This window comes from Balaenoptera borealis (assembly GCF_965194805.1).
Source record: "Balaenoptera borealis genome assembly, chromosome: 14".
Classification (NCBI taxonomy): domain Eukaryota; kingdom Metazoa; phylum Chordata; class Mammalia; order Artiodactyla; family Balaenopteridae; genus Balaenoptera; species Balaenoptera borealis.
The window spans coordinates 63890640-63915061 of record NC_138875.1 but is presented as its reverse complement, the minus strand read 5'-3'; the positions used below and the strand labels follow the sequence as shown (position 1 = coordinate 63915061).

Sequence of the window (24422 nt, the reverse complement as noted above, 5' to 3'; positions counted from 1 at the left end):
GGGGTGGTCGGCCAGACAGGGACGTGGGTTATGTGAAGGGTCAGCAGAGCCTGGGCTGAGAACCTGATCCCCGAGGTCCGCCAGTCCCAGGGGTGAGGCCTGAGGACCTCACTTTCAGTGGAGTCCCTTCTGCACACCTTCTGCTCAGAGCCCTTCTGGTGGCCAGGGCGGTCTGGGGGCGTCCTGCGGAGAGGCTGCCCTGGCAGCGGATGGGGCTTGGGGGACGAGGCAGGGGCGCCACCCCTAGGGACCCTCACTGCAAGATCGGCCTCAGAAGGCGGCAAAGCCTCCTGTGCCCCGCTCCCGTTTCCATAGAAACAAGTGCACAGGCCTTGTGTCACTACTATATGTCCAGCTGCAGGCCCAGCCCTCAGGACAGACCCCGCCTCCACCCTCCTCCAAGGCTCCGGGCTGGGAAGATGTGTGGCAGTGCCATGAGCGGGGACTGGCACGGCCGCTGGGCACCCTGGGCCACACCGGCCGCCTTGCTTCCTCCTCGCTGGGGCTGCTCGGCCTCCGGCCTAGAAGGGCAGGAAGTCGTCCACCTCAAGGCGCAGGAACGGGCCCAGCAGGGTCCGGAGCTTCCAGACGGTGGCGCGGCTCAGCAGGGGCGGCACCAGCCCCTCGAAGGGCGCGGGGTCCACCACGTACACGTAGGCGGCAGTGCAGGCTAGCAGGGCACCCAGCAGCAACCTCAGGGCCAGCAGCCTGTGGACGGCAGTGGTCAGGGGGCGGGGGCGCCCAGGGGACGGTCCCTGGGGACTGGGCTCTGCCCTTGAGCTCGGACAGCCACCTACCAGAGCTGGCGTTTGAGGCCCTCAGAACATCCCAGCTGCGTCCGCGCCTTCTGCAGGAGAGGGGCTGAGTCAGAGCAAGTTCCTACTCTCTCCCAGGACAAGGGTGATTCTGGTCACAGGGATCCTCTCCCGCTCCCTGAGTGGGGCCTCCAGGGAGAGGGTGGGGTGGGGGACTTACCCCTATGCACACCATCTGCTGCTCCTTCCTGACCTGGGTGCAGCACTGGGCCCGTTCCCTGGCGGGGGGGTGGGGCGCACAGTCAGCGCCACGTGTACCCCCCACCTCAGCCTGGCACCACCTGGTCTGGTGCAGGGGAATTGGGGAGGGGTCAGGGATTGGTCCACCCCATCCTGACCCGGACACCTACCCCCATCCCGGCCCAGCCAGGCCCTGCTCGCTCCCAACCCTGCACATCACCCCAAAATCTCCAGCTGGATGTCCTCCATCTGGTTCAGCACACCCCGGATGTCCTTCTTGAGGTTCTGGGGGGCAGAGAGGGTAAAGCTGGTCCCCCAACCCCACTGCCCCCACCCAGCCCCCTCATCCTCTGGGTGTCGCCTTTAGGGACCTACCAGGAGCCCGGTGGCCTGGTTGTTCAGGGCCATGTGTACTTCGGCCACGCCGTCCCACACCTGGTGGGAGGGTGGAGGCTGGGTCACGCCCCAAGGAGCGGGACCCACGCAGGATGCGTGTCACAGGTGGGTGCCCCAGCGCCCCCTCCCACCCTTGCAGGTGGGCACCTCGGTGATGGCCATCTTCTTCCTCTCAAAGGACAGTCGGATCTGCTGCAGCTCGTTCTGGGGGCAGGCACAGTGTGGGCAGAGGGAGGGCCGGCGGGTGGTCAGCTCCTTCCTCCCCGCACGCCCCCGGTCCCTGGGGCCCACCTGGGACTGTTGCACGAAGGACTCTTTCCCCCGGCACAGCTCCTGCCGCAGCAGCTGCAGAGGGGCACTGTCCTCCAGGGGCCGGGCACTGGCCTGCTCAAGGGGCTGCAGAGGAGCCACCGGCTCAGCCCCAAGGCCATCGGCAACATCCGTGGTCAAAGACTGCTTAGGAGTGGGGTGGGGGTAGCGCATGGAGCCACAGGGAGCTCCCCAGAGCCTCCCATTGTCCTGCTGGGGCTGCACCCTGCCACACACTCACCCAGGTCAGGGCCGTGCAGCTCGAGTGCTCCGGGCACAAGGGCAGGAACTGCTGCCCTGGCCCCAGGAGGGCCCCCAGCTGCTCCTGCAGGTCCTGGTTCTGCCTTTTCTGGGGGTGGCGGCAGAGAGATGGGAACAGCCACTTCACAGGCAGGAGGCCGAAGGGGGCGGTGGTGGAGGGCTTGGGGCCTGGGAGGGCTGGGAGCGCACTCACCAGATTCTGGTTCTCCTGCTCCATCTGGAGAAACGACTGCTCTGCAGGCCCCAGGAGTACGCTCTGGAGCTGGGAGGGGGCTGCCCTGGGTGAGGCCGGGATCCCTGCCCCCGGGGTCAGGGGCGGGCAAGGGCAGGATCTGGGCCCTGAGCTGGGCCCCGCCCCCTGCCTGGGTGTCCCCTGCTCTCGGCCTGAGTGCAGGGGCCAGCCCCACCCCAGCCCCATCTCTACTTGTCCTTGTCTCGCCCCCGCCGGGTGGTCTCGCGGCCTCTGCCGCTGCATCTCTCCCTCTTCACCTGTAATAAAGTTCCCAGGTACCTCGTCACCGACCCTGGGCCCCCCACCCCCTGTCCCCGGGGCCGGGAAAGGCCTGGCAGACTCCACTGAGTGGGTGGAGCTGAGAGGCATCATGCAGGGCCACCTTACAAACCCCTAGCAGGGTGGGTCCAGGCATCCTCCATGGCTGCTCGAAGCTGGGGGTTGGGGGCACTGTGGGTGGGAGTGGCCACGGGGTCCCAGGGTTTTCGGCCCCTCCATACCTCCCTGTGACCCCTTCCTGACCCCAGGTCCAGGCTTTGGCCTGGCCTGACCTGCCACCCTCTTACTGAGGGCCCTCTGGGTGTCATGGCTCACAGGTGCCTCAGGGACACCTGTCACAAAGGCCTGGGCATGGCCAGGGAGGTCATAATGGGCTGGGGCGGTGGTCAGAGCAGGGCTGGCAGGGCCCCTCCCACCACGTCCCTGTTCCTCAAGTAACCTCAGGGGGTCACCCCCTCTGCATCGTCCCCACCACACCCACCTCAGCTATTTTCTTAAAATGTACAGCAGATCATGCAGACACGTGGTTAGAACAAAGTCAAACAACAGGAAGTGTCCAGTGTGACCCTGCCCCCAGCCTGTGATCCCAGTGGCTGAGATCTTTCTGGAGGTGGCCGCACGTCTCATGGTCTCTCTCTCTTCACACAGAAGAGATCATCCTGCAGCCTGGCTTTTTCACGTAACGTATCTCCAAGGTTTTTTTAGAAATCATTTATTGAACATTCGATGGTCCTGCAAGGACTATTATTATCCTCTCCCTGTAGGCGGGGGACTGAGGCCTGAAGACACTTGCCTGAGGCCATGGCCTATTCAGTGATGGGACCAGAGTCCAGCCTGCTCTTCACCACTTTGGGGGTCTTTTCAGTGACAGCAGAGCACGCCTCTCATGCGGAGCCAGATCCAGCCCCTGCCCCCCAATGGTTTCTCCTCCCTTCCTACAACATCGTGTTGTGCTATCTGCCCCACTGCATCCCCACTGCTCCTGGAGCCCCTGCCTCACATCCTCCTCTTTCTCAGTTCCCTCCCTTGTTCTGTGGAAGCACATCCTCAAGCAGCATCCTCAGAAAGGTGGGTCGGTGGAAACCCGAGTGCCTGTGTGGTGGAAACAGCCGCAAATCCCTCCTGTCCCCGGGTCCTTGGCCCTCTGCAATGTGACCCTGGGCTCTGGGCTAGCCTGGGAGTTCGCTTGGGCCACTGGAGTCGTACCAGCAGAGGCCTGAACAGTGCTTGTGTGTTGGGCTGTGACTGTCCTGCTGCTCTGGGGACCCTCTGTGGTGGGAGGGGGGCATGGCCTTGCTCTCAGATACCAGGTCGTGGGGAGGGAAGCTCTGGTCATCCCAGCGGGTTCCCAGCTGCCAGAAGCTGGGTTGAAGAGCCCAGCGAGACCACAGAGACCCACCCCGTGGGGCCGGCCAAGTCGCCAAGGCCCGACTGACTTGTGCTTGTTTTAGCCTCTGAGATTGGGAGCCATCTGCCCCTTGGGACTAGATCATGAGACACCTCACAAGTCTGAAAGCATCTTACTCTGACCTCACGCTTGTTGGCTGTGAGTTTGGGCAGAGTCAGCTCAGAGGGCATTTTCCCACAGGAATTCAGGGGCCCCACAGTCCCTGGAGCTGCTGCCCGCAGGCCGTGCTGCGATCATGCTTTAAAATTTCAAGACATCTCCATTGTTCTTTGCGTGCCCTTATTCTTTTTTCAGAGCTTCCTGTTCTGTTTTAGGGATAACGTGGATTTTGGAGGGAGGGGAACTTTTGCTTCCTGCTTTTTCTCTTTGTGGTTCTTTTTTTCTGTTTGGTAGGACTTCCTATTAGGCCCTGTCCTCAAATGTCTGGCTTTTCTACTCCTGTGCATAGGGGGCAGGATGGAGCTGAGGAGTTTCTCTCCCCGTTAGCAGCTGGGGTGTCCCAGAGTCAGTCCCCTGGAAGGAAGGCCTTCTGCCTCTGGGCAGACATCTGGAGAGGGGGACAGCTTGGGGAGTTTGCCTGGCAGTCCCCGTGTCACCTGCCGTCCCTCATACATGCTGGAGGCCACCCCAAGCCGTCCCATTGCCAGCCCAGTTTTGCTGCCCTGCCTCATCCACACCCAGGTGATGTCAGACCCTGTCCTGCTATGTCAGTCCCCGCTTCCCGTCTGAAGAAGTCTGTCAAAATCCCTTATCTGCTGGTGGTCTCACTCCTGTCCTCTTTGTAGGACAGATACACTACAGGGGCTGCCGGACGGGGGCCACCCACAGAGGAGGGGGCATGCACAGCCCACAGGCTGTGTCCACCTGGACACAGGTGGCCCAGCCCCAGGAGGTCACTCTGTTTCTAGGGGTGCATCTGTGAAGCATTAGCAACAGGCTCTGGCTGGGGATGGGCCGGGAAAGATGGGCCTGGAGCCCCACTCAGGCATCAGCGGCCCCCTGAACTCTCCCCTGAGCAGACTCTGCTTAGCCACCAGGGGAGGAGGGGGCCTCCGGGGTGGGGCAGGGGGTGGCTCCCTGTCAGGTGCCAGCAGGTGCCTGGGAACGTTAAATGGGGAGAGGGAATCTCCTCATGGAGACTGGGGAACCCCTGTAATAACAGCAAGGACAGTGGCGGCAACCCGGGGACTGCTAGCAGAGGCCTCAAGTCTCAGGAGCCAGGCAGGGCACCCAGGCGGGGCTGCAGGAGGGGGTGCCTGGGACACCCGATGACACAGGAGCCTCGGCCCCACCCACCGTGTCCCGGCCTGGAACCCCATGCTCCTGGATGCAACATTTACCCTGGCTGCGCCCCATCTGGGAAGTTTGCTGGTGGCTCACAGCCCAGCCCTGAAGAACCCAACACCCTGAAACCTTCCTCACACCCTCCCTGTGGTCCTTGCTAAGTGGCCCTGAGCTTGAGAATGGCCCAAAGGGTGGGGGGCTCTCAGAGGGAACCTCAGCTTTGGTGGCATTTCCACAAATGGGGACAGGTAAGGTAATGTATGCGGGGCACCCTGCAAATCCGTGTTGATTGGGGTGGGGGGGGTCTGAATTGAGTCAGGGCTCCAGGATGGGGCGGGGGTTAGTCTGCATCATCAGATTTCCTTGCCATGGCGGGAAGCGAGGCTCAAGTGCGTTGTGGAAAGAGCCAGGCCAAGGCCCTCCTTGTCATGCAGCATGCACCTCCCTGGACACCAGTTGCCATGGCAGCTGCTTCCTGCCCAAGTTGCCATGACGCCCAATAGCCTCAGGGAGCCTGGAGCCTGTGAGTAGGGGTTGGGCTGCGGAGGGAGAGGAGGTGTGGAGGCCCGCGTCCTTCCTGCTCCTGCCAGGACTCACCGTGGCCTCGACATTCAAGACCCCACGCTTATTTCCAAAGCTGGGAAACAGACCTGGAACTTGGGGTCCCTGGACCAGCCACAGACTCTCAGGAGGAGTCCCATCTCTGTATCCCCTAGCCAGGGCCCTGGCCCAGAACCACCCCCTCCAGCCCTCAGACCCTCAGGCCCTGCAGGCTTCCTGGAGCAGCCCCAGGCTGGGGATCACCCCCTTCTCTGGGGCTTCAGGTCACTCATGGGATCTCACCTCCTCCCTGGCGGTTCTCCTCCCAGAGCCTCCCAGTTCTCCTGTGCTCTGAGTTTGTAGCAGACACAGGTGGCCTGAGGCTGGGGCCCATGGGGCTCTGAGGGTGGTCTTGTGCCCTCTTGGGGCACAAAGGGGTGGTTAGGCCCATAACCAGGAGGACAGGTCCACTGGGTGTGACTGTGTGAGGGGGGGCGGCCTGGGGAGTGACCGCCCCACCCCAGGGCCAGAGGGCAGGCACACTGCAGGCAAGTGGTCACAGGCAGCTGAGCGCTGGGCAGCTCCCTCCCCTCCCCAGCCTGTGGGGCAGCCCTTCGGGAGGGAAAACAGGCTGGGGGTGGGCCCTGGGAATGGGTGCAGGTGAAGGTGAGAGGAGGTGCTGGGGGTGGGCCCATGGGGTCCTCCCACAGTGGTTCTATTTCAGAGGCTGTGACTGAGCAGCTCCCAGGGCATGGGCTTGGCAGGCCATTTGTCTCCCCTCCCTCGGTGACTCTTTGGACAGCTGCTGCTCACATTTTCTATTTAAGAATCAGAGGAGACTGTACATTTGAGATTCACCATGAGATAGTGTCAAAATGTATTTTATCATAAGATCTACAAATAATTTTCTGACAAATCTGTGATACCGTATATGTGTAACGTAAAATCACAACCATGGAAACTGTTACTTTGGAAAACTATGCCTAAATCTAAGTATGATTGGAGCTTTAAAATTTTTTCCAGTAATAATGCTTGTTACTTGTTCACTTATTTTGTCAAGCAGAAAATCAATAACTGATACTACAGATTTAAGCAAAATGTATGAGAAAATTATTTCAAACTAAGGCAATGCTCTCCATGAGCCTAACTTTTATCTGCAAATTAGGAAAGACTTTTGATTCAATCAGTGATCAGACCCATGGATCATTGGTGCAGGAAAAAAAAAAAATCAGAGGAGATAATGTCAAGGAAAATACTCTCTATAAATTACCATCAGCCAGGGTGTTGAGGGCTGAAGCCTGGGGAGGTGGCTGTGCTGCGGCTGCAGGGCCCCCTGCACCCCAGGGTGGGTGAACTGGGTGTGCCTACCCTGCCTGAGCCCAGAGATCCCCCCCAAGAGGGTCTCACCCAGCTAGGCTCACCCCCTTTTCGATACCCCCATGCCCATCTGCCCCTGCTAGCCCGACAGTGGTGCCCGGGAAGCCAGCATGGCCAGAGCGCCTGATGGTCAATGCTGGGCTCACCTCACCAAGTCCACACTGCGGCCAGAATCCATGACATCTGCCCACCTCGCTCTCCACCCTCTGCCCCTAGCCAGCTCTTGCTGGGTCGTGAGCTCCTGGGGTCCATCCCTGAGTCCAGGCAATGGGCCCAAAGGGGTTGAGTGAGACTGGGGGTAAGGTGAGGGACGGAGACCTTGGTGCCAGGCGCTCCCTCCCTATGAGGGACGCTCCATCCTCTCCCGGCTGGCCCTGTGTGGGTCCCAGGATCCACCACCAGATGGCGCCAGAACCCTGCAGACGGGCTGCAGGCTTTGGGGAACACCAAACCCAGGGCAGGGGGCAGCACTGGGCTGAGGAGGAGCCAGGGGTGGTTCCACCGAGGCCTAAGCTTCTGGCAGTGCTGGGGGAGAAACCCCCTCCCAACTTGGATCTGCAGTTCTGTAGGGGTCTGATTGCCTCCTGCTGGTTCCATCCCACTGTTCACACTGAAATAAATGACCCTGGGACTCACCCCCCACTCCTTCTGGCCCCTTGCCTGCTCCCTCCCCAGGGTCTGGGCTCCCAGAGTGGGGGGGGGACTTCCCCAGTGTGGGAACCCCGCCCCCACCCCCTGCCAGCAGCCCTGGGCTGGCCACATGATGCCTGGTTGTCAGTGGGCAGCCAGAGTTGGTGAGGGGGGTCCCAGGTTCAAGGCTGTGAGGCCTTGGCTAGAATGTGGCTCAGGAGCTGGGAGGTGAGAGCCCATCTGCAGGGGGCAGGCTGGGGCGTCTGGCACCCTTAGGGGGCCAGTGCGGCAGGGGCAGGTTGTGGTCACCTGCATGGTCTCCAGGGTGTCTGGGAAGCTGTGCAGGGGGACAAGGAAGGAGACGGAGGGGTTGGGGAGAAAGAGCCCCCACCTCCAATCGTTGCCTCAGCCCCCAAGGCAGCAGTGGCGGTGGCGTGGGGATGGGGGACGCTGATGCTCTGTGCCCAGAGATGCCGCCCCGAGCCTTGCCCTGGGGTTATGGGCTGGCTGGGCAGCAGGGCACAGCCACTGTTTTGGGGCGACCACGTGGTGCTGGCACAGAGAACAGGCCTGGAACCATCTCTGCCTCCCACAAGATCATCAAGGTGGACACACCGGATGTTTGCTTGCGTGATGGGGACAGGGCCTTGGACGGGTTCTCAGTGCAGGCTCTCCGGACTTGGGACTGGACCCCCAAGGCTTCCGCGTCTCAGCCCTGGGGGGGCCCAGCCCTTTCTAAGGCCTTCAGGCCCCTGGGCAGCCACCCTACTCTTGGAGCCAGGCCAGGGGTCTGGGCTCTGTCCTGGTGAGATGGGGTTTTGGGGTGCGGAACTGATTGCTGGGGTGGTGAAGTTGGCTGTCTGGGCTCTGGGAGTGGGCCTCAGAAGTCGGAGGGAAGTGGGCCAGGACTGGGTCATGGGTTGGGGGTTCCCGGGTTGGGGCCTGCAGGCTGGAGGGGACACAGGCTCTCTCAACCCTGGGCTTTTGGGGCCTGAGCCTGGCTTCCTTCCCAGGCAGGCTGTCCCTTTAACTACAATTCCTGCATGAATGGGGAGATGTGATGAGGGAGTGTCAGAGCCTCCCTTGGCCTGGCCCAGGACACACAGCTGGGAAGTGGACCGAGGTCACACTGTGCACCTGACCTTGGGGCTTCAACACCAACCATACCACCAGAGCCTCCAGTTGAGCCTGGGCTGCAGGGCCACAGTGGTGGGGGTGGGGGGAGCCAGTGGGGGATGGAAAGGAGGCAGGCGCATAGTTGTGGGGTGCAGTCATCCCATCACCCACCCCCACGGGGCTTCCATCATCCTCCCTGGCTGCCCATCTGGTCCCCTCCAGGGCTCCTCCAGAGGGCTCAGCTTCAGGGGAAGGTCGGACCTCCAGAGCCAGTATTCCAGGGCCCTGGCAACCCCAGGTTGTAGCCCTTGGCCAGAGTCCGCCCAGACATCCACAGTGGAAACTGATTTGGGACCTTCCCCCTCCCCTCCCTACGGAGCAGAGACCAGCACCTACCCCCCAGCTTTCTCTTGTGAATAGTCTCACTGTTGGGTCCTTTGTCTGAAGGTGGGTCAGCTGAGCACAGCGGCCAACACTTGTAGCAAACTCAGTCTCTTGTCTGGGCATCTCAGCTTCCCCACCACCTGAAAGGCCACCCACCCACCCAACCAGCAAGAGGCACGTTTCCGCACCCACCAGCCAACTGTGACCACCAAACCCACCAGCTAACCAGCTCACAAACTTACTGACCATTCAAACACTTGTCACCTATTCCGCCCTCCCTTCTGGCACTGACCCTGAGATGCCCCAGGACCCTTGTGTGCCCAGCGCAGCGCAGTGGGCAGTTAGCTGCTGGGGTCAGCTTTGGTCAACAGGAAGGGGCAGGTGGGTAACCCCCCTCCCTTCTTGCCAGGCCTGCTCTCTGCTGCCCTTCCCTCACCCCTCTCCGACTCCGGTCCCCTACCAACCACCCACAGCTTACAAGCAGAGGAACCCACCGCCCACACACCTCCAGAGCCGACCGCGGCCCACTCCGGACTGTGCGGTGGAGCCCAGGCGCCCCCCGGGAGGCAGCGTGAGGCATTCTTCCTAAGAAGGCCCCAGGTCAGTGATAAAGGGCAGGATCACCCCTTGCTGATGTGCCATGAGCCGCCCGCCATACAGGGAGACGTTCATTTATCTCAGGAACTGGGCACAAGTTATAAAAATGGTAATTTCTTGGAGATTCAATTACGTGTTTTCACTGTTACCCTCAGTAATCAAGGAAACGATTTTTAAAGAAATTCTGTGGGATGATAGGAATCTGGAGGGGAGGATCGGGCCGGGTGGTCGCTGGTTTGAGGACTGGGAGAAGGACGGTGTCTGCTGCGGGCAGGTGGGCGGAGTGGGGCTGGGCTGCCTGGCCTCAGTCTTCCACCCAAGATGGGCCCATCTGGGACCCTGCCAGCCTGCAGCAAGACGAAGTGATCCTAGGGCTGCCGAGGACGCCCACTCCCCGCCCAGCGCCTGGGCGGGCCTCGTCTGTCTCCCAGGGCCTCTGTGGGAACAGAAGTGGCTCCTTGTGGGGTTTGGACTTGATTTTCCCTGAGTGATGTCTTGGCTTTAAATAACATCCCCAGGATTAATGGTGCTGGCAGCCAACAGCTCCAGGTGATTGGAAAAGGGTTTTATGGCCCCTCGGGTGAAATTGAACTTGCTTCCTTCGTGTGTTTCCAAGATGAGATTGTCCTCCCTGGCAAAGGCGGCACGTTTCACGCTAATTACAGCGGCTTTTGTTGCTGCTCATCACCCACGCTGCCTGGGGTCGGGGCTGGGGTCACTGCCAGGTCCCCTAATCTCAGCAGACCCTGGTGCCAGTTCTGGGGAGGTGACCTCACCCAACCAGGGGCCAGGGAGGCCAGTCACACCGGGGAGGGGGCTGGAAGGAGGCCCCAGCCTGTGGGGTGGGTGGTCTGGTCTCCCTCCCACCAGGCCCACAAGGTGGCTCTACCTGCCAGTGGTGACCCTGACAGCAGGGGTTGGTGCCCAGAATCCCAAAAAGGGACTTTTCCCAGAGTAATCACCTTTGATTCACTTGCAGTAAATACTAGGCTATTTTTTTCCTTTCCAATAATTGAACTTATTTATTTTTAACTAAGATTAAATGTTGTCTGTCAGCTCAAGATATACCACTGTGCTGTCAGGCCTGGTCTAGGCTCTCTTACCTGCTGCCTTTAGGGACAGCCCACAGGCAGGGATGGGGCCAGTGGCTGGGGTGGGGAAAGTGGCCAAGACATTGTTTGGGAAACTCTGGGTCCTGGAGAATCAGTTTTCATTACCATGCTGTCACCATGAACATGACCATCATTACCATCACCTCTACCTCCACAGCTGCCACCATCACCTCCACCCTCACCTCCACCACTACAAACACCATCACCACCACCACCACCACCACCATCACCTCTACCACCACCACTACCAACAACAATACCACAACCACCACCACCACCACCACCACCACAACCACCACCACTACAACCACCATCACCTCCACCACCAACACCATCAACAACAACAAAAACAACAACACAACCACCATCACCTCCACTCCCACCACCACCAACAATACCACCACCAACAATACCACCACCACAACCACCACCACCACCACCACTACAACCACCATCACCTCCACCACCACCACCACCAACAACAACAACACAACCACCACAACCACCAACACCACCAATACCAACACCACAACCACCACCACCACCAACACCTCTACCACCACCAACAACAACACAAACACAACGAACACCACAACCAACAACAACACCAACAACACCTCCACCACCAACACCAACACTTCCACCACCACCACAACCATCACCAACACCACAAGCACAACCAACACCAACACCATAACCAACACCAACACCAACAACACCTCCATCACCACCACCACCACCATCACCTCCACCACCACTACCAACAACAATACCACAACCACCATCACCACCACCACCACAACCACCATCACCACCACCACCAATACCACAACCACCACAACCACCACAACCACCACAACCACCACCTCTACCACCAACAATACCACCACCACCACAACCACTACAACCACAACCACCATCACCTCCATCACCACCAACAACAACACAACCACAACCAACAACAACACCAACAACACTTCACCACCACCAACACCTCCACCACCACCACAACCACCACCAACACCACAACCACAACCAACACCAACACCACAACCAACACCAACACCAACAACACCTCCACCACCACCACCACCACCACCACCTCCACCAGCACCACCTCCACCACCACCGTCACTTCCACCATGACTGCGATCACTGTGCCTGTGCCATCAGCACCACTGTCACAGCACCGTGTTGACATGCCGATTCTGGGTTCAAGCCTCCATCCGTTGGCACTAATCACTCCAGCACAGGCACCTTTATGCGGTTCTGGTCACACTTGAGGGGAGGTTGGATGTTGCTGTCTGTGGGGGACATGTGGAGGAGGAGGGAGGCAGGCTTGGCAGGTCTGAAGGACTCAGGCTTTGGGGGGCCCCAGCCCAAGGACACTCCCAGTGCCCCCTCCTGTCTCAACACTGACCCACATTCTGTCTTTGGCCACATGGGGGCAGAGGAACTGTTAGTCCTTCTGTCCGTCCACACCCACGTCACACAGGCTGGCCTCCCTAGGGCAAAGGAGGCCTGGACGAGATGCCCAGCTGTCCTCCCCTTCAGACCCCAGCCAGTGCTTGGGGAGCCAAGGGGCTGGGCGCTGGGCAGAGGTGGCCCTGGGCGTGGCAGCCAGAGCTGGGCCAGTCTCCTGCCTCTGAGCTCGGTTTGCTCATGTGAGATGGGGTGACACAGTGCCCTCTATGCAGCAGGCCATGAGGGCAGGGTGGGAAGATGCCCATGAAGGGCAGCAGGAGGGGCTGTGGACCAGCATTAGCTGGCGGCCTCACTGTGTCAACTTGCTGACAACAGCGGGAAGTAAGCGGGGAGCTCGCATTCACTGTGGTTCTAGGTCATTGGTGTCACATAATGTTACCCCACAGTGCCAGCTCTGTCCCCGCTGGGATTCCCAGCACCAGTCAGCTGCCAGCACCACTGTCCTGCCCTCAGAACCGACACACAGCGAGAGAGGGGCTGCTGGTGGCTCCTCCCTGGTCTGCTGGTCACAGGGCTGCAGCCAGAGTTCCTGGGGATACTGGATGGTGGTGGGGCTGAGTGGTCAGTGAGGCCTGCGGGGTCATACAGGCCTGGAGCTGACCTGGGACAGCAGGGCCCTCAGTGGCACCTGACCTGTGATGGGCACCCTCCCGGTTGGCCTTGGTGCCAGGGCCTCAGAGAGGCTGGCGGGTGTGGGGTGGGCATGGACACCAGGAGTGGGCCACTCTCCTGTCCAGGTGTTCGGGGGCCCTAAGGGGAGCTTGGGAGGGCTGGGTCACGCCTGAGGCCCAGGACACACGCGTGGGGGAGCAACCCTGCCAGGGCGGCCCGGGGGAGGCCCCTCCCTGCCTCATCCAGGCAGGGGGGAATATATCGAGGTGCATTAAACCTCCCTCGTGTTTGGGAAATATTATTAACATCAAAGATCTTAAATCTTCACGACTCTCCCGATGACCAGAAAATTAATATAAGAGCAGATAATAATTACTTAATGATTAATAATTACACTTAATAGTTTTCGAAGTAATTGTGATAAAGAAAAAGTTAAATGAAAACCCATCAAAATTGCTGATGCTCTGCACACTGCAGGAATCTTGGTGCTGGGGCGTAGGGGAGGGGTAGACAAGTCATCCGGGCCACGTATGGTTCCTCTGGACCCCTGAGTGGCCCACTTTCCGGGCCTGCACCCCAGGGGTGGATGTTACCCACACAGAGACGGTGAGGACCCCACACTCACCTTGCATGTCTTGCCCACTCGCACACATGTCTTGCCCAATCACTGGGCCTGGTGGATGGAGCCTGTCTCCCTCCCTTGAGGGCTAGCGGAGTGGCTACAGGGTTGCCTCAGTGAGCCCATGAGTCTCTGCCCTGTGCCTATAGGTGTACTGGGTCTCAGGGCTGGCAGGCAGGGACATACGCTGCCCCCATCGGCCGATCCCTGGTTCTCCCATGGCCTGTAGACCCTCTGGGCCCTGGGAGTACCCCTCTGCTATCAGACTTACCCTGCCATCTCCTGGATCAACCCACCAATTCTCACTAAAGTGTGAGTGGTTGCTCAGTGCTGCCCTAATCCTCTAGGCCTGCAGTCTCATGAAGCCTTCACCTGAGGGAGAGGAACAGGGCAATTCCAGGCAAAGGAGGCCCGGTACTGGCTGCCCTGAGTTTCTGGACTCTCCCAGCCCTGGACAGCATGTCAGGAAGACCAGAGCCCTGGTAGGGGCAGGACCTGGGGACCTGCTGCCCTTCATGTCAGTCATTTTTTCTGATCTTGGTTTCTGGCCCCACCTGGTGAGACTACCAGCTGACAGCGCTCTGCAGCCCCCTCACCTTGGCCTCAAAGCAGGACCACCTTAATTATGCCCCTCCTCCAAGTCATCACAGCTCCCAGAGCCCTCAAATCCATGTTGTGCCCTAGCCAGGGCTAGTACTGTCTCTGCACAGCCTGCCACAAGGCGATGGTGGGACAGAGAGGTCCCCCAGCGCCTGCTCTGGGCAGGCAGATGGCCACTTAAACTGCTCTTGCAGCTTTTGTGAGGGTTTAAAGTTTTTCAAAGCACAAGTTAGGAAAAGGTGTCAGCTGGAGGAACAAAGAGAAGATGGCAGCCCCACAGGGAGGGCTGGGTGGGGATCCCTGTCACTCAGCACAGACAGACAGTCGCCACGCGCAACAAGCAGGCAGGTGCGGTCCTGGCATTGGCTTCCGCGTCTCCCGCTGTGGAGCGCGCCCTTCCCTCATCAGCCCTGTTCCAAGGGCACCCCTGGATGGGTAAACTGAGGCCCCAAGAGGTTCAGGGCTGCCCAAGGTCCCAAAGGCCCTGCGCCCAGCCTAGACCCTCATATTCAGACCCTCTTGACCTCTGGCCTCGGGTGACTGCTCTGAGTGTCCCTCAGTGTCCCCTCATTAGGCCCGTCATGGTTCCCTTCTGAGTTCAGCGGCTCTGAGGCCATTAGCGGGATTGCAGCTCCTACAAACTCAATTGCTCATTAAGGCTCCTCCACGGGCCCACCCTCCCTCTGCTCCTGGCGAATGGCCTTCCCAGGGCAGGCATTGGCTGTCCACCCACGCGAGCACCCAGTGTCCTTGGCCCTGACCCATGGGTGACACAGCGGGGTGGGTGAGTCTGCCCACCACCCACCCTTCCCGCCTCTGCCTGACACCACCCCACCCCTGACTCCTTGCATCAGCCGGGAAGGGACAGATGACCTCGGGCCGGGCTGTCCCAGGATGCACCCCAACCGATCCCAGGAGCCAGGAGGGGGCTGGGAGGGGCCTGGTCCCAGTCTCTGCTCTGTAGTTGGGGCTGCCTACCCCTGGGTCTCAGTTTCCTTGTCTGTGAAGTGGGTTTGTGTAGCCGTGAGGCATTGACCTTGATGCTGAAGTTCCTGTTTCCCAGGGTCCTTGGAGCCCAAGCCATCCTGAGGGCAGCCTCCACGCAGCCCTGGGGCAGGGGTGCAGGGTGCGCTCAGATTCTGTCCCCAGCTTCCCTCTCACTGTGAGGAGACCGAGTCCCACTGTGGGCCCAGGTCGGAGCAGAGGCTGCCTCTGCCCCCAGGGGAGGGGTGGACAGTAGGGGTCAGGGCAGGCCCCGAGGGCAGAGGACCAAGACCGTACTTGGACACATTTGTTGTGGGCAGTGCCTGTGCTGTGGACCCTACCTCGGCTCCCCTGCTGGGGTCAGAGGCTGGGGGTGGGGTGCTGCCCACGGCTGCCCCTGGCCCAGCAGTAGAGGCTCAGCTGGTAAAATGTGTGGGCTCAGCCAGAGGCGGATGGAGCTGGGGGTCCCCAGGGCAATGGCGTGGGTAGTCCTTGTGCCCCTGCCCCGAGGCCTGGACACCACTGGGGTCCTCGGTGCTCAGGGGCCCACCCCCCTGCAGCCTGGCGGACCCCCCTGAGGGCTCGATGACTCCCTGTTAGTCTTCAGGGATTCAGAGTGAGACTGGTGATTCAGTGGTCTGCCTAATTAGGCCTCCTCATTAATAATCCATTCCTGCTAATGACCTTCTCTCCTCCATGACATTAAAACTGTCAGTGGGCTGGTGGGTGGAGGGAGGCAGCCAGGAGGCCTGGGGTCCCCAGGGGTGGGGCGCTGGGGGAGGCTGGGTGGAGCTGTGTGCAGGGTCCCTGCTCCTGGCATTGTCATGAGACGCTCTGGAGGGTGGGTGAGGCTGGGCAGGGAACCCAGGTGAGGCCCCTGCGTCCTGTGGTCAGCAGGCGTGGGGTGTGGTCTGTGGCTGGGGTGACCCAGGCCCTGGGGGGAGAAGCCTGGGGATGGTGGAAACGACAGGATGAGGTTTGGAGGGAAGGAGGCTTGGAGCACATGTTTGGGGCAATCCCATGAAGTGATAGATCGAAGTAATGGCAGCCCTTCCTGTGGAGTGGGGCCTGGGCCACGGGGCAGGGGGCAGATGAGGAAACGGGTCGGGTGGGGAGGCACCCAGCACCGGCCACTTCCCACCTGACCAGGCTCTTTCCCCAGGATCCAATCCCCACCCAGCCAATTCTGCCCACGGGCTGAGAATCATAGCAGATTGAGGACAGAGGACACGGCGGCCCTGGGAGGTGACGGAGAAGTCAGGCCAAGGCCCAAGGACGCCCAGGTGCCAGCCCTGCCCACCTCTGGGGCAGGCCGGCTGCAGTCCTGCTCCCACCGTCCCCTCGGCAACACAGAAAGGAGTCCTCTGTCAGGTACAGTCACAAAACTTCTAAGACTTAATTAAAATCAATCTCCAATTACTCAGATGCCATTGACTCGGGTCTCGACCGGTGGGGAAAATATGATCATCATTATGGGAAATGTCGATATTAGGCCATCGACCATTCTTCTCCGCACAGAGCTGGCCAGGGCCCTACTGCGCTCTGGCCCAGGCCACTCAGCCCTGGCTCAGAACCCCCGTCCGGGCCCTTCTGGTAGGGATGACCCTGTCACTCCCCGGCTGGCATCCACATCCGTGCCCCGCTGGCTGAGCTCCAGGCACTCACAGAAACGGGAGCTGTTGGCAGGCTTGACAGTTTCTGAAAAGTGTGCATCTTGGGGTGGCTCCATGGAGGTGGCTGCGGTCTTCCTGCTGTTGCAGTGGGGACGCCTGGCTGAGTCTCACTGGGGTCCACGGCTCCTGCCGAATCAGCCCCATGGCCTTGACAGAAACCCCTCTCACTCAAGTGGGTTTTGAGGCCTGGAGCCCATCGGGCAGCAGCTGTCCAGCGACCTGCATCGGACACCTGGGCCTCTGTGCCCCTTAGTTCAAACCCCTAGGTTCAGCCTCCGCAGGGGAGTGAAGATGGAGAGCAGGACACATCAACAGAGGTAGATATCCAGGAGGAAGGAGGTGATGCTGTGTGGGGCTGGGAGAAGTCGCTTAGACCAGGGACCCTTGGGCCTGTCCTGGGGCCGAGGGGCAGCATACCTGTGAGGCCTCAAGGGCAGTGAGAAACCCCGGGAGACAGTCAGGGTTGTGGGAGAGTAAGCCACGTAATCTAGTTTTCTGTTTTTCCTTAGAGAAAGAAATATAAACCCTCAATTCTCCTGCTCTTAAAATAAAAAGTCGGATAAAGCGCTTCTCGTAAATACTCAAGCCTCATGCGATTCTTGATCAGGGTGCTGGGGGTGAAGGCCAGGCAGGGGTGAGAGGGCGGGAGGTGAGGGGACTCAGGCAGAGGGAGATGGAGGGGCCTTGGCCTGTGCTGGCTGCAGCGTCCGTGTTTTGTCTCTGTGTCCCCTGCCCCCTCCCCGGGCCGCACGTGGCCCGTGGCCGTGCGAGGTCAGGACTCGAGGCTCCAAATGGCCTTTGACGTGTTGGCCAGGGTGGAGAGGATTAGAGGACGCTGGGCTAAGGGGGTCGAGAGCTTGCGGGACGAGCGTGGGGCCATCCCTGCTGGCCATGCTTGGCCTCCCCTGACCACCTGGCCACAGCCTTTCCAGCCGGGCCCCACCCGTGTTGTGCTGAGTCTTTGTTACTTTAATTAATGCAAAGCTTCCTGACGCCTAATTAAACTGGAATCACTCCATGTCCATGCGTCCCATTAGATACAAGTTAATGCAAGCGTCGCTGTGGCAGTGCAATGAGGCTGGCGTGTCCCCGGGGAGGGGCCCAGAACACAACGGGATGATGGATGGATGGATGGTGGCACACAGGGAGGGCACCAAGCCTGGGCCCGGGACGGCACCCTTCACTGGACCGCGCGTGTGGGGGCCCAGCCCGAGGGAGCCTGACCCCCTTGGGGCCCTGGGCCTCCAGCTTCCGCCGCCCGAGGGGAGCCTGGTTTCTCCCTGCTGACGCTCTCTGTTCTGATTACCTGAGAAACTCGTGCCCATGTAAGAAAAATTGGAAGTGCAGAAAAATGAGAAAAGGGAAACTGCAAAAACAGGTGCCCATTTTCCTGCCTTGGGCTCCTCTGCAGCTGGGGCTGGGGGCTGGGGCAGGGGTCCCAGGAGTGGGCCGTGGGCACAGAGGCTGGTAGGGAGGAGCCCTGTACCCCAGGACCTGGCCGTACCAGAAGGACCCCTGGGCAGGAGGGCAGCAGGGCCGGGAGCAAGCTGGTGGTCCGGGCTCCTACCCTGTTGGCCCTACTGACCAGGGCAGCCCTTGTGAGGGTTCTGTCAGGGGCCAAGGGGCGTCCTGCCTGGTTGGCCTGTCACCCCTGAGTCTTGGTTCTGTTCCAGGAGGAATTGGGTTGGGTGAGGAGTGGACTAGAGGAAAGGCCACTCTGGGCAGCTCCATGGAGGCCATTACATGGGCGCCAACTGTCCTCAGGTCTGGGCTCCCACATAAGGCCTGCAGGACCCCTGAAGTGGGGGCGGCCCTGGCCGGAGGGCAGAGCTCAGGGTTGGGGTAGCTGCACCAGTGGTGGGGTAGGCACAGGTGTGGGGGCCCGGGCTGGTGTTGGGCTGGTGGTGCCACGGGGCTGGGCACACCCTCTATAGCTCGTACGCTGTCTGGTCCCCTCCTGAGGCCAGGGCCATGTCCACCCTGCCCCTACGGTCCTTCAGTGTCCAGCTCGGTGCACACGAGGGCTGGGTGGGCGTGTGTCTTAGGAGATGTCCCATGCCCCCAACCCAGGGACACCCCATGGCTCGGTGTTCCTGCCATGTTCCTGCCCGAAGGACTCGGCCCCCAGAGCCCCACTGTGCGTTTGGCTCTGCAAGCCCCTCTTTGGTGCTGTGGCATTGCTCCTGTTTGCACAGAGCTAATCCGGGGCGTGTTTGTTTAGCGAGATTGCCTCTGCCGCTGGACGCGAAACAGGAAACGTGTGGGTGGTGGCCCGAGGGTAGCTCTGTCCGCTGCCCGCACTCTGCAGCCACCCCGGAGTGCAGGAGGCACGGTCCTGAGGCGGCCACCACCGTGGGTCACTGGACCCGCACAAGCGGGTCCCTATCCGGTGGTCCATCACATCCAGCCCTTCGTCCAGCCTCCAGGGCTCTGAGCTGCCCAGGGAGGGGCCTGGCCTTGGGCCCGAGGTCAGAGGAGCAACCCCCTTCCCTGGGGGAGGGCAACCCAGAGCAGCCCGCCCACTTGCAGGTACGGGAAGAGTGGGAGGTAGCAGATGTGGACTCTGGGGACCTGGCTGCGGGGAGGGGCAGTGCCAGCCTGTGGCCAAAATGTGACCCTAGAGCCAGGGACAGGGCTCACCTCCTCGCTTTGCCATTTATTTACAGGCCGGGGGACCTTGGGCAGGTGGGTCTCCTTTCTGAGCCAGTGGGTGAAGACCAGGATCTGGGATGATGGGCCACGTGCTGGCTAAGCTTGGCTGCCTGGGCATCCTCGGCAAACAGCAGCCGGGCAGCAGGCGTTGAAGGCAGCCGGCCCTGCCTCTGAGCCCAAATCCCACTTCAGCACCAAGACCCCATCTTGGCAAGGGTTCACCTGCTGAGGTCCTGGGTTTACCACACACCTGATCCACTCAGGACTAGGAGGCCTTGGGCTGCTTCTTACCCACAGTCTTGGGGACGTTTCTGTTCATTTTTTTCCAGAAAGGAGCCCACGAGGGGATCTGCCCAGAACCTCGGGAGCTTCAGTTGGACCAATTTTCCAGGGGTCTGGGGTCCAGGTGGGCCTCTGCCCCTTTGCCTGCCCCGGCACTCTGGTCTGAGGCAGGCCTGTGGGGACCCAAAGAGGTCCCTGATCCTCCATAACCTCGGTCTTTGTTCCTCCCTGGACCCAGGTGGCCTGGGATAGCTCTGACCACAGATGGAGGGCAGATGTGATGCTGAGCTGGGCCCTGGGCCTTCAGAGCCTGGAGCTTCTGCCTCCTGCTCTGGGCCTCGAGCTGCCACTTAAGGAGTCTCACCACTGGCATGGCCACATGGAGAGGGGCGACCTGCTGAGCCTGGCCAGGCAGCCAGCCCGCCAAGGCCAGGAATGTGCTGAGTGGCACCCAGGGACCCAGTGGACGCCACACAAAGGGGAAACTCAGCCCCCACAGCCCAGCCTGGATTCTGACCCCCAGACTGAGCACATGGGAGCCATTGGGCCTGTCTGTCACCTGCGGAAGGTAACCAGGCACAGGCTCTCCCCTTTCCTTGACTTCCCCTCAGAGCCTGTGGGGAAGTGACTGGTCCAAGGGCTGAAAGCTGGTGCCCAGGAGCCTGGCCTCCTGAAAAAGTCCCCAGCCAGGCCGGCCTGGGGGTCCAAGAGGGGTTGGGGTCAGGGTCTGACTCAGAGCTCCCTTTCTAACCCTAGTCTGGATCCCATCCAGCACCGGTTCTCACACTGGTGAGCTCCTACTTATGCCTCAAAGCCCAGCTCCACAAGGCCCCTGCGATCCCGCATTGGGGCATCACGGTACCCATGACTTCCTCTGCTACAGCACCAACCACTCTGTGGTTTTAAGTGTTTAAGGAAAGTCCTGTGCAAGGTTTAGCTGACCCGGTCTGTCTGCCTGGGAGGCCATGAGCTGCTCAGGGCGCTTGGGTCCCCTATCTTGCCAGGCACACAAGGGACACATGGACGAGAATACAGAGCGTGCTGGTGAAGGTCCTGGTCAGGGCGGGGGGACACAGCAACCCCCTGGGAGGGGCAGGGGCTGGCGGGGCTGGTGGGGCACCCGGCTCCCACCCTTCACCTCCCGTTGTTTCAATAGCATCTGAGGAGAAAACAAGGACTTTCCAGCTGGCACAGGTATTTCCTCCTGCGCGTTTTACAGTCCATGGCTGCTGTGAACTCTGGGCTCCTGTCGGAGCCGGAAGATTCATAGATTACGCCTGAGTTTTTATGTTCAATGATCCCAGTCCCCATGGGGGGCCCATGAGCTGCCCCATGTACCACCCAGGCCCCTGATTCTGTCTCAGCCCCATCCCCACCCTGGCCCCCACCTGCCTTTCCAGGGGCTCTGGTGAGCTCTGAATGCTATACCCGTCCCATTACCCCCCCACTTCTCTCCCCTGCCGTGGGGCTGGGTGACCTCCGTTGTTACAGCCAGGGCTGGGGGACCTGGGCCTGGGGGTGGGGGGGTGGGAGTGGGGGCTGTGTGCCCGCCAGGACCCATTCCTCAGGCTCAGTCTCCCTGGGCCTCAGCTTCCTCTCCTGGAAAGAGGGTATATGAGTAATGTGGTTGCTGAGAAAATTCTTGTCCAGAGCTTGGCACTTGGAACTGTGACGGGGCTGGGCTGGCGCCTCGGCAGGACCCCCCAGCAGGCGGAGGGCACGGGTGCAGCTCATCAGTTGCGGCCTCACGTCCCTTCGTTATGGTGCCGGCAGAAGATGTTCTCTGATTAGTCCGCTGAATTATGAATTAGGTTCCAGGTCCCTGTGCAGCTGTTCCCGGCTTGTCATCCCCACCACTTTATTTCCCCATCTGCTTATAAAACCAGGAGCGCCGTCCTGCAATAAACACTTCAAACTCTTTTTTTAGGGGCTAATTAATCATGTTGCATTTCTCCGACACAGCAGCAGGCTGGACCTGCCCCGAATTCCCAATGCCGGTGCAGCTCACTGAGGGCCTGGGGAGAGGCTGGGGTGTCTCGGGGCCCAGAGCCTGGGGCTGCAGGTGGCCTCCCCAAGTGCACGTCCCTGCAGGCAGCGCCCACCCCTGTTCTGGCAGGGTTCTCCCCGCTGCCTGTCCCCTGGACCACTGGATGCCCCTCCCCTCCAACTCACCGTGACACATCCAAGGTCAAGTTCATGCTCCTCCCCTCCCCCCACCACTGGCAGTGCAGACTCTGTGGCCCCCAATCCCCCTCCTCACCCCCAGCATCCAAGCCCCCTCGGCGCCCATGCTCACGCCTCCTGCCTTCGTGCAGCCCATCTCCCTGCCCCAAGCACCCCCAGCCTTCATCTGCCGGAGTTTCTCCCGCCCCTGAGATCCTGTTCCCACGTCCCCCTCTTTAGCGGAGTACCCCTCTGCTCTGCACTTGGAGGCCCAGTACAGAATGTGGTGGAGGAAGTTTAAAACAATGACATAGCTCAGTCCTCGAGGCGTCGGTGTTGTGGTGTTGGAATCTTGTTGATTGTTGGCCTGTGCGCGCGTGCGCGGACATGGCCTCAAACGACTATACCCAAAAAGCAACCCAAAGTTATGGGGCCTACCCAACCCAGCCTGGGCAGGGCTATTCCCAGCAGAGCAATCAGCCCTATGGACAGCAGAGTTACAGTGGCTACGGCCAGTCAACGGACACTTCAGGCTATGGCCAGAGCAGCTATGGTAGTTCTTATGGACAGACCCAGAACACAGGCTATGGCACACAGTCAACTCCCCAGGGATATGGCTCAGCTGGTGGCTATGGCAGTAGCCAAAGTTCTCAGTCATCTTATGGGCAGCAGTCCTCATACCCTGCCTATGGCCAGCAGCACCTCGGGAAGTTACGGTAGCAGTTCTCAGAGCAGCGGCTATGGGCAGCCCCAGAGTGGGGGCTATGGCCAGCAGTCTGGCTATGGTGGACAGCCTCAAAGCTATGGACAGCAGCAAAGCTATAATCCCCCTCAGGGCTATGGGCAGCAGAACCAGTACAACAGTAGCGGTGGAGGTGGAGGGGGTGGTGGAGGTAACTATGGCCAAGATCAGTCCTCCATGAGTAGTAGTGGTGGCGGCGGTTATGGCAATCAGGACCAGAGTGGTGGCGGCGGCTACGGGGGAGGCCAGCAGGACCGTGGGGGCCGTGGCCGGGGCGGTGGCGGTGGTTACAGCCGCAGCAGTGGTGGCTATGAACCCAGAGGTCGTGGAGGCGGCCGTGGAGGCAGAGGCGGCATGGGCGGAAGTGACCGTGGTGGCTTCAATAAACTTGGTGGCCCTCGGGACCAAGGATCACATCATGACTCTGAACAGGATAATTCAGACAACAACACCATCTTCGTGCAAGGCCTGGGCGAGAATGTTACAGTTGAGTCTGTAGCTGATTACTTCAAGCAGATTGGTATCATTAAGACAAATAAGAAAACAGGACAGCCCATGATTAATCTGTACACAGACAGGGAAACAGGCAAGCTGAAGGGAGAGGCAACAGTATCATTTGATGACCCACCTTCTGCTAAAGCAGCTATTGACTGGTTTGATGGTAAAGAATTCTCTGGGAATCCCATCAAGGTCTCATTTGCTACTCGGCGAGCAGACTTCAATCGGGGTGGTGGCAATGGTCGTGGAGGCCGAGGGCGAGGAGGACCCATGGGCCGTGGAGGCTATGGAGGTGGTGGCAGTGGTGGCGGTGGCCGAGGAGGATTCCCCAGCGGCGGCGGTGGCGGTGGAGGACAGCAGCGAGCAGGGGACTGGAAGTGTCCTAATCCTACGTGTGAGAACATGAACTTCTCTTGGAGGAATGAATGCAACCAGTGTAAGGCCCCTAAACCAGACGGCCCAGGAGGGGGACCAGGAGGCTCTCATATGGGGGGTAACTATGGAGACGATCGTCGTGGTGGCAGAGGAGGCTATGATCGGGGCGGCTACCGAGGCCGAGGCGGGGACCGTGGGGGCTTCTGAGGGGGCCGGGGTGGTGGGGACAGAGGTGGCTTTGGCCCTGGCAAGATGGACTCCAGGGGTGAGCACAGACAGGATCGCAGGGAGAGGCCGTATTAGCCTGGCTCCTGAAGTTCTGGAGCAGCTTTCTTCCTGTACCCAGTGTTACCCTCATTATTTTGTAACCTTCCAACTCCTGATCACCCACGGGTTTTTTGTGTCGGACTATGTAATTGTAACCATATCTCTGGTTCCCATTAAAAACCATCATTTTAGTTAAAAAAAAAAACAAAAAAACAATGACATTAATAAGGAAACAAAATCACAATTATTGAGTTACAAAACAGGGAGCTCTGAGGCAATTAAGTTATAGCAACCATTTGACTGTTCCTGATGGCGGGGGAAGGGGCTTTTTATTGAGATGATTCTCACGGTGGGCTCTGCATTGCTCCAGTAAGAGGTTTGGGTGTTAAGCCCACGGCCAGGCGCCGGGGTCCCCATCTAGCCCCTGTGGGACCCGAGAGGCATCTTTCCCCAGGCCAGGAGGGCTCCCGCGGGTGGTGTAGTCATGCCCTTCGGAGCTGGTTCCTCATCTTCAGATGATAGGAAGGCAGGGCCTCGGCGGTGTTCCCCA

The 24422-nt window shown here is 60.2% G+C and overlaps 1 protein-coding gene and 1 pseudogene across 2 annotated transcripts; one reads left to right on the top strand and one right to left on the bottom strand.

The window, feature by feature from the left end:
* Window positions 1–261: 261 nt before the first annotated feature.
* CCDC188 (coiled-coil domain containing 188) lies at window positions 262–4701 on the bottom strand. Its single transcript, XM_082354007.1, is given in 10 exon segments — window positions 262–708; window positions 798–847; window positions 976–1033; window positions 1216–1280; window positions 1371–1430; window positions 1539–1595; window positions 1683–1787; window positions 1942–2049; window positions 2155–2586; window positions 2590–4701. Coding segments are annotated over 10 exon segments (1224 nt in total). The 5' UTR covers window positions 2692–4701; the 3' UTR covers window positions 262–521.
* Window positions 4702–22288: 17587 nt separating this feature from the next.
* LOC309610670 (RNA-binding protein FUS pseudogene) lies at window positions 22289–24063 on the top strand (annotated as a pseudogene). The gene has a single exon. The product of its transcript is annotated as an RNA-binding protein FUS pseudogene (transcript).
* Window positions 24064–24422: the final 359 nt, after the last annotated feature.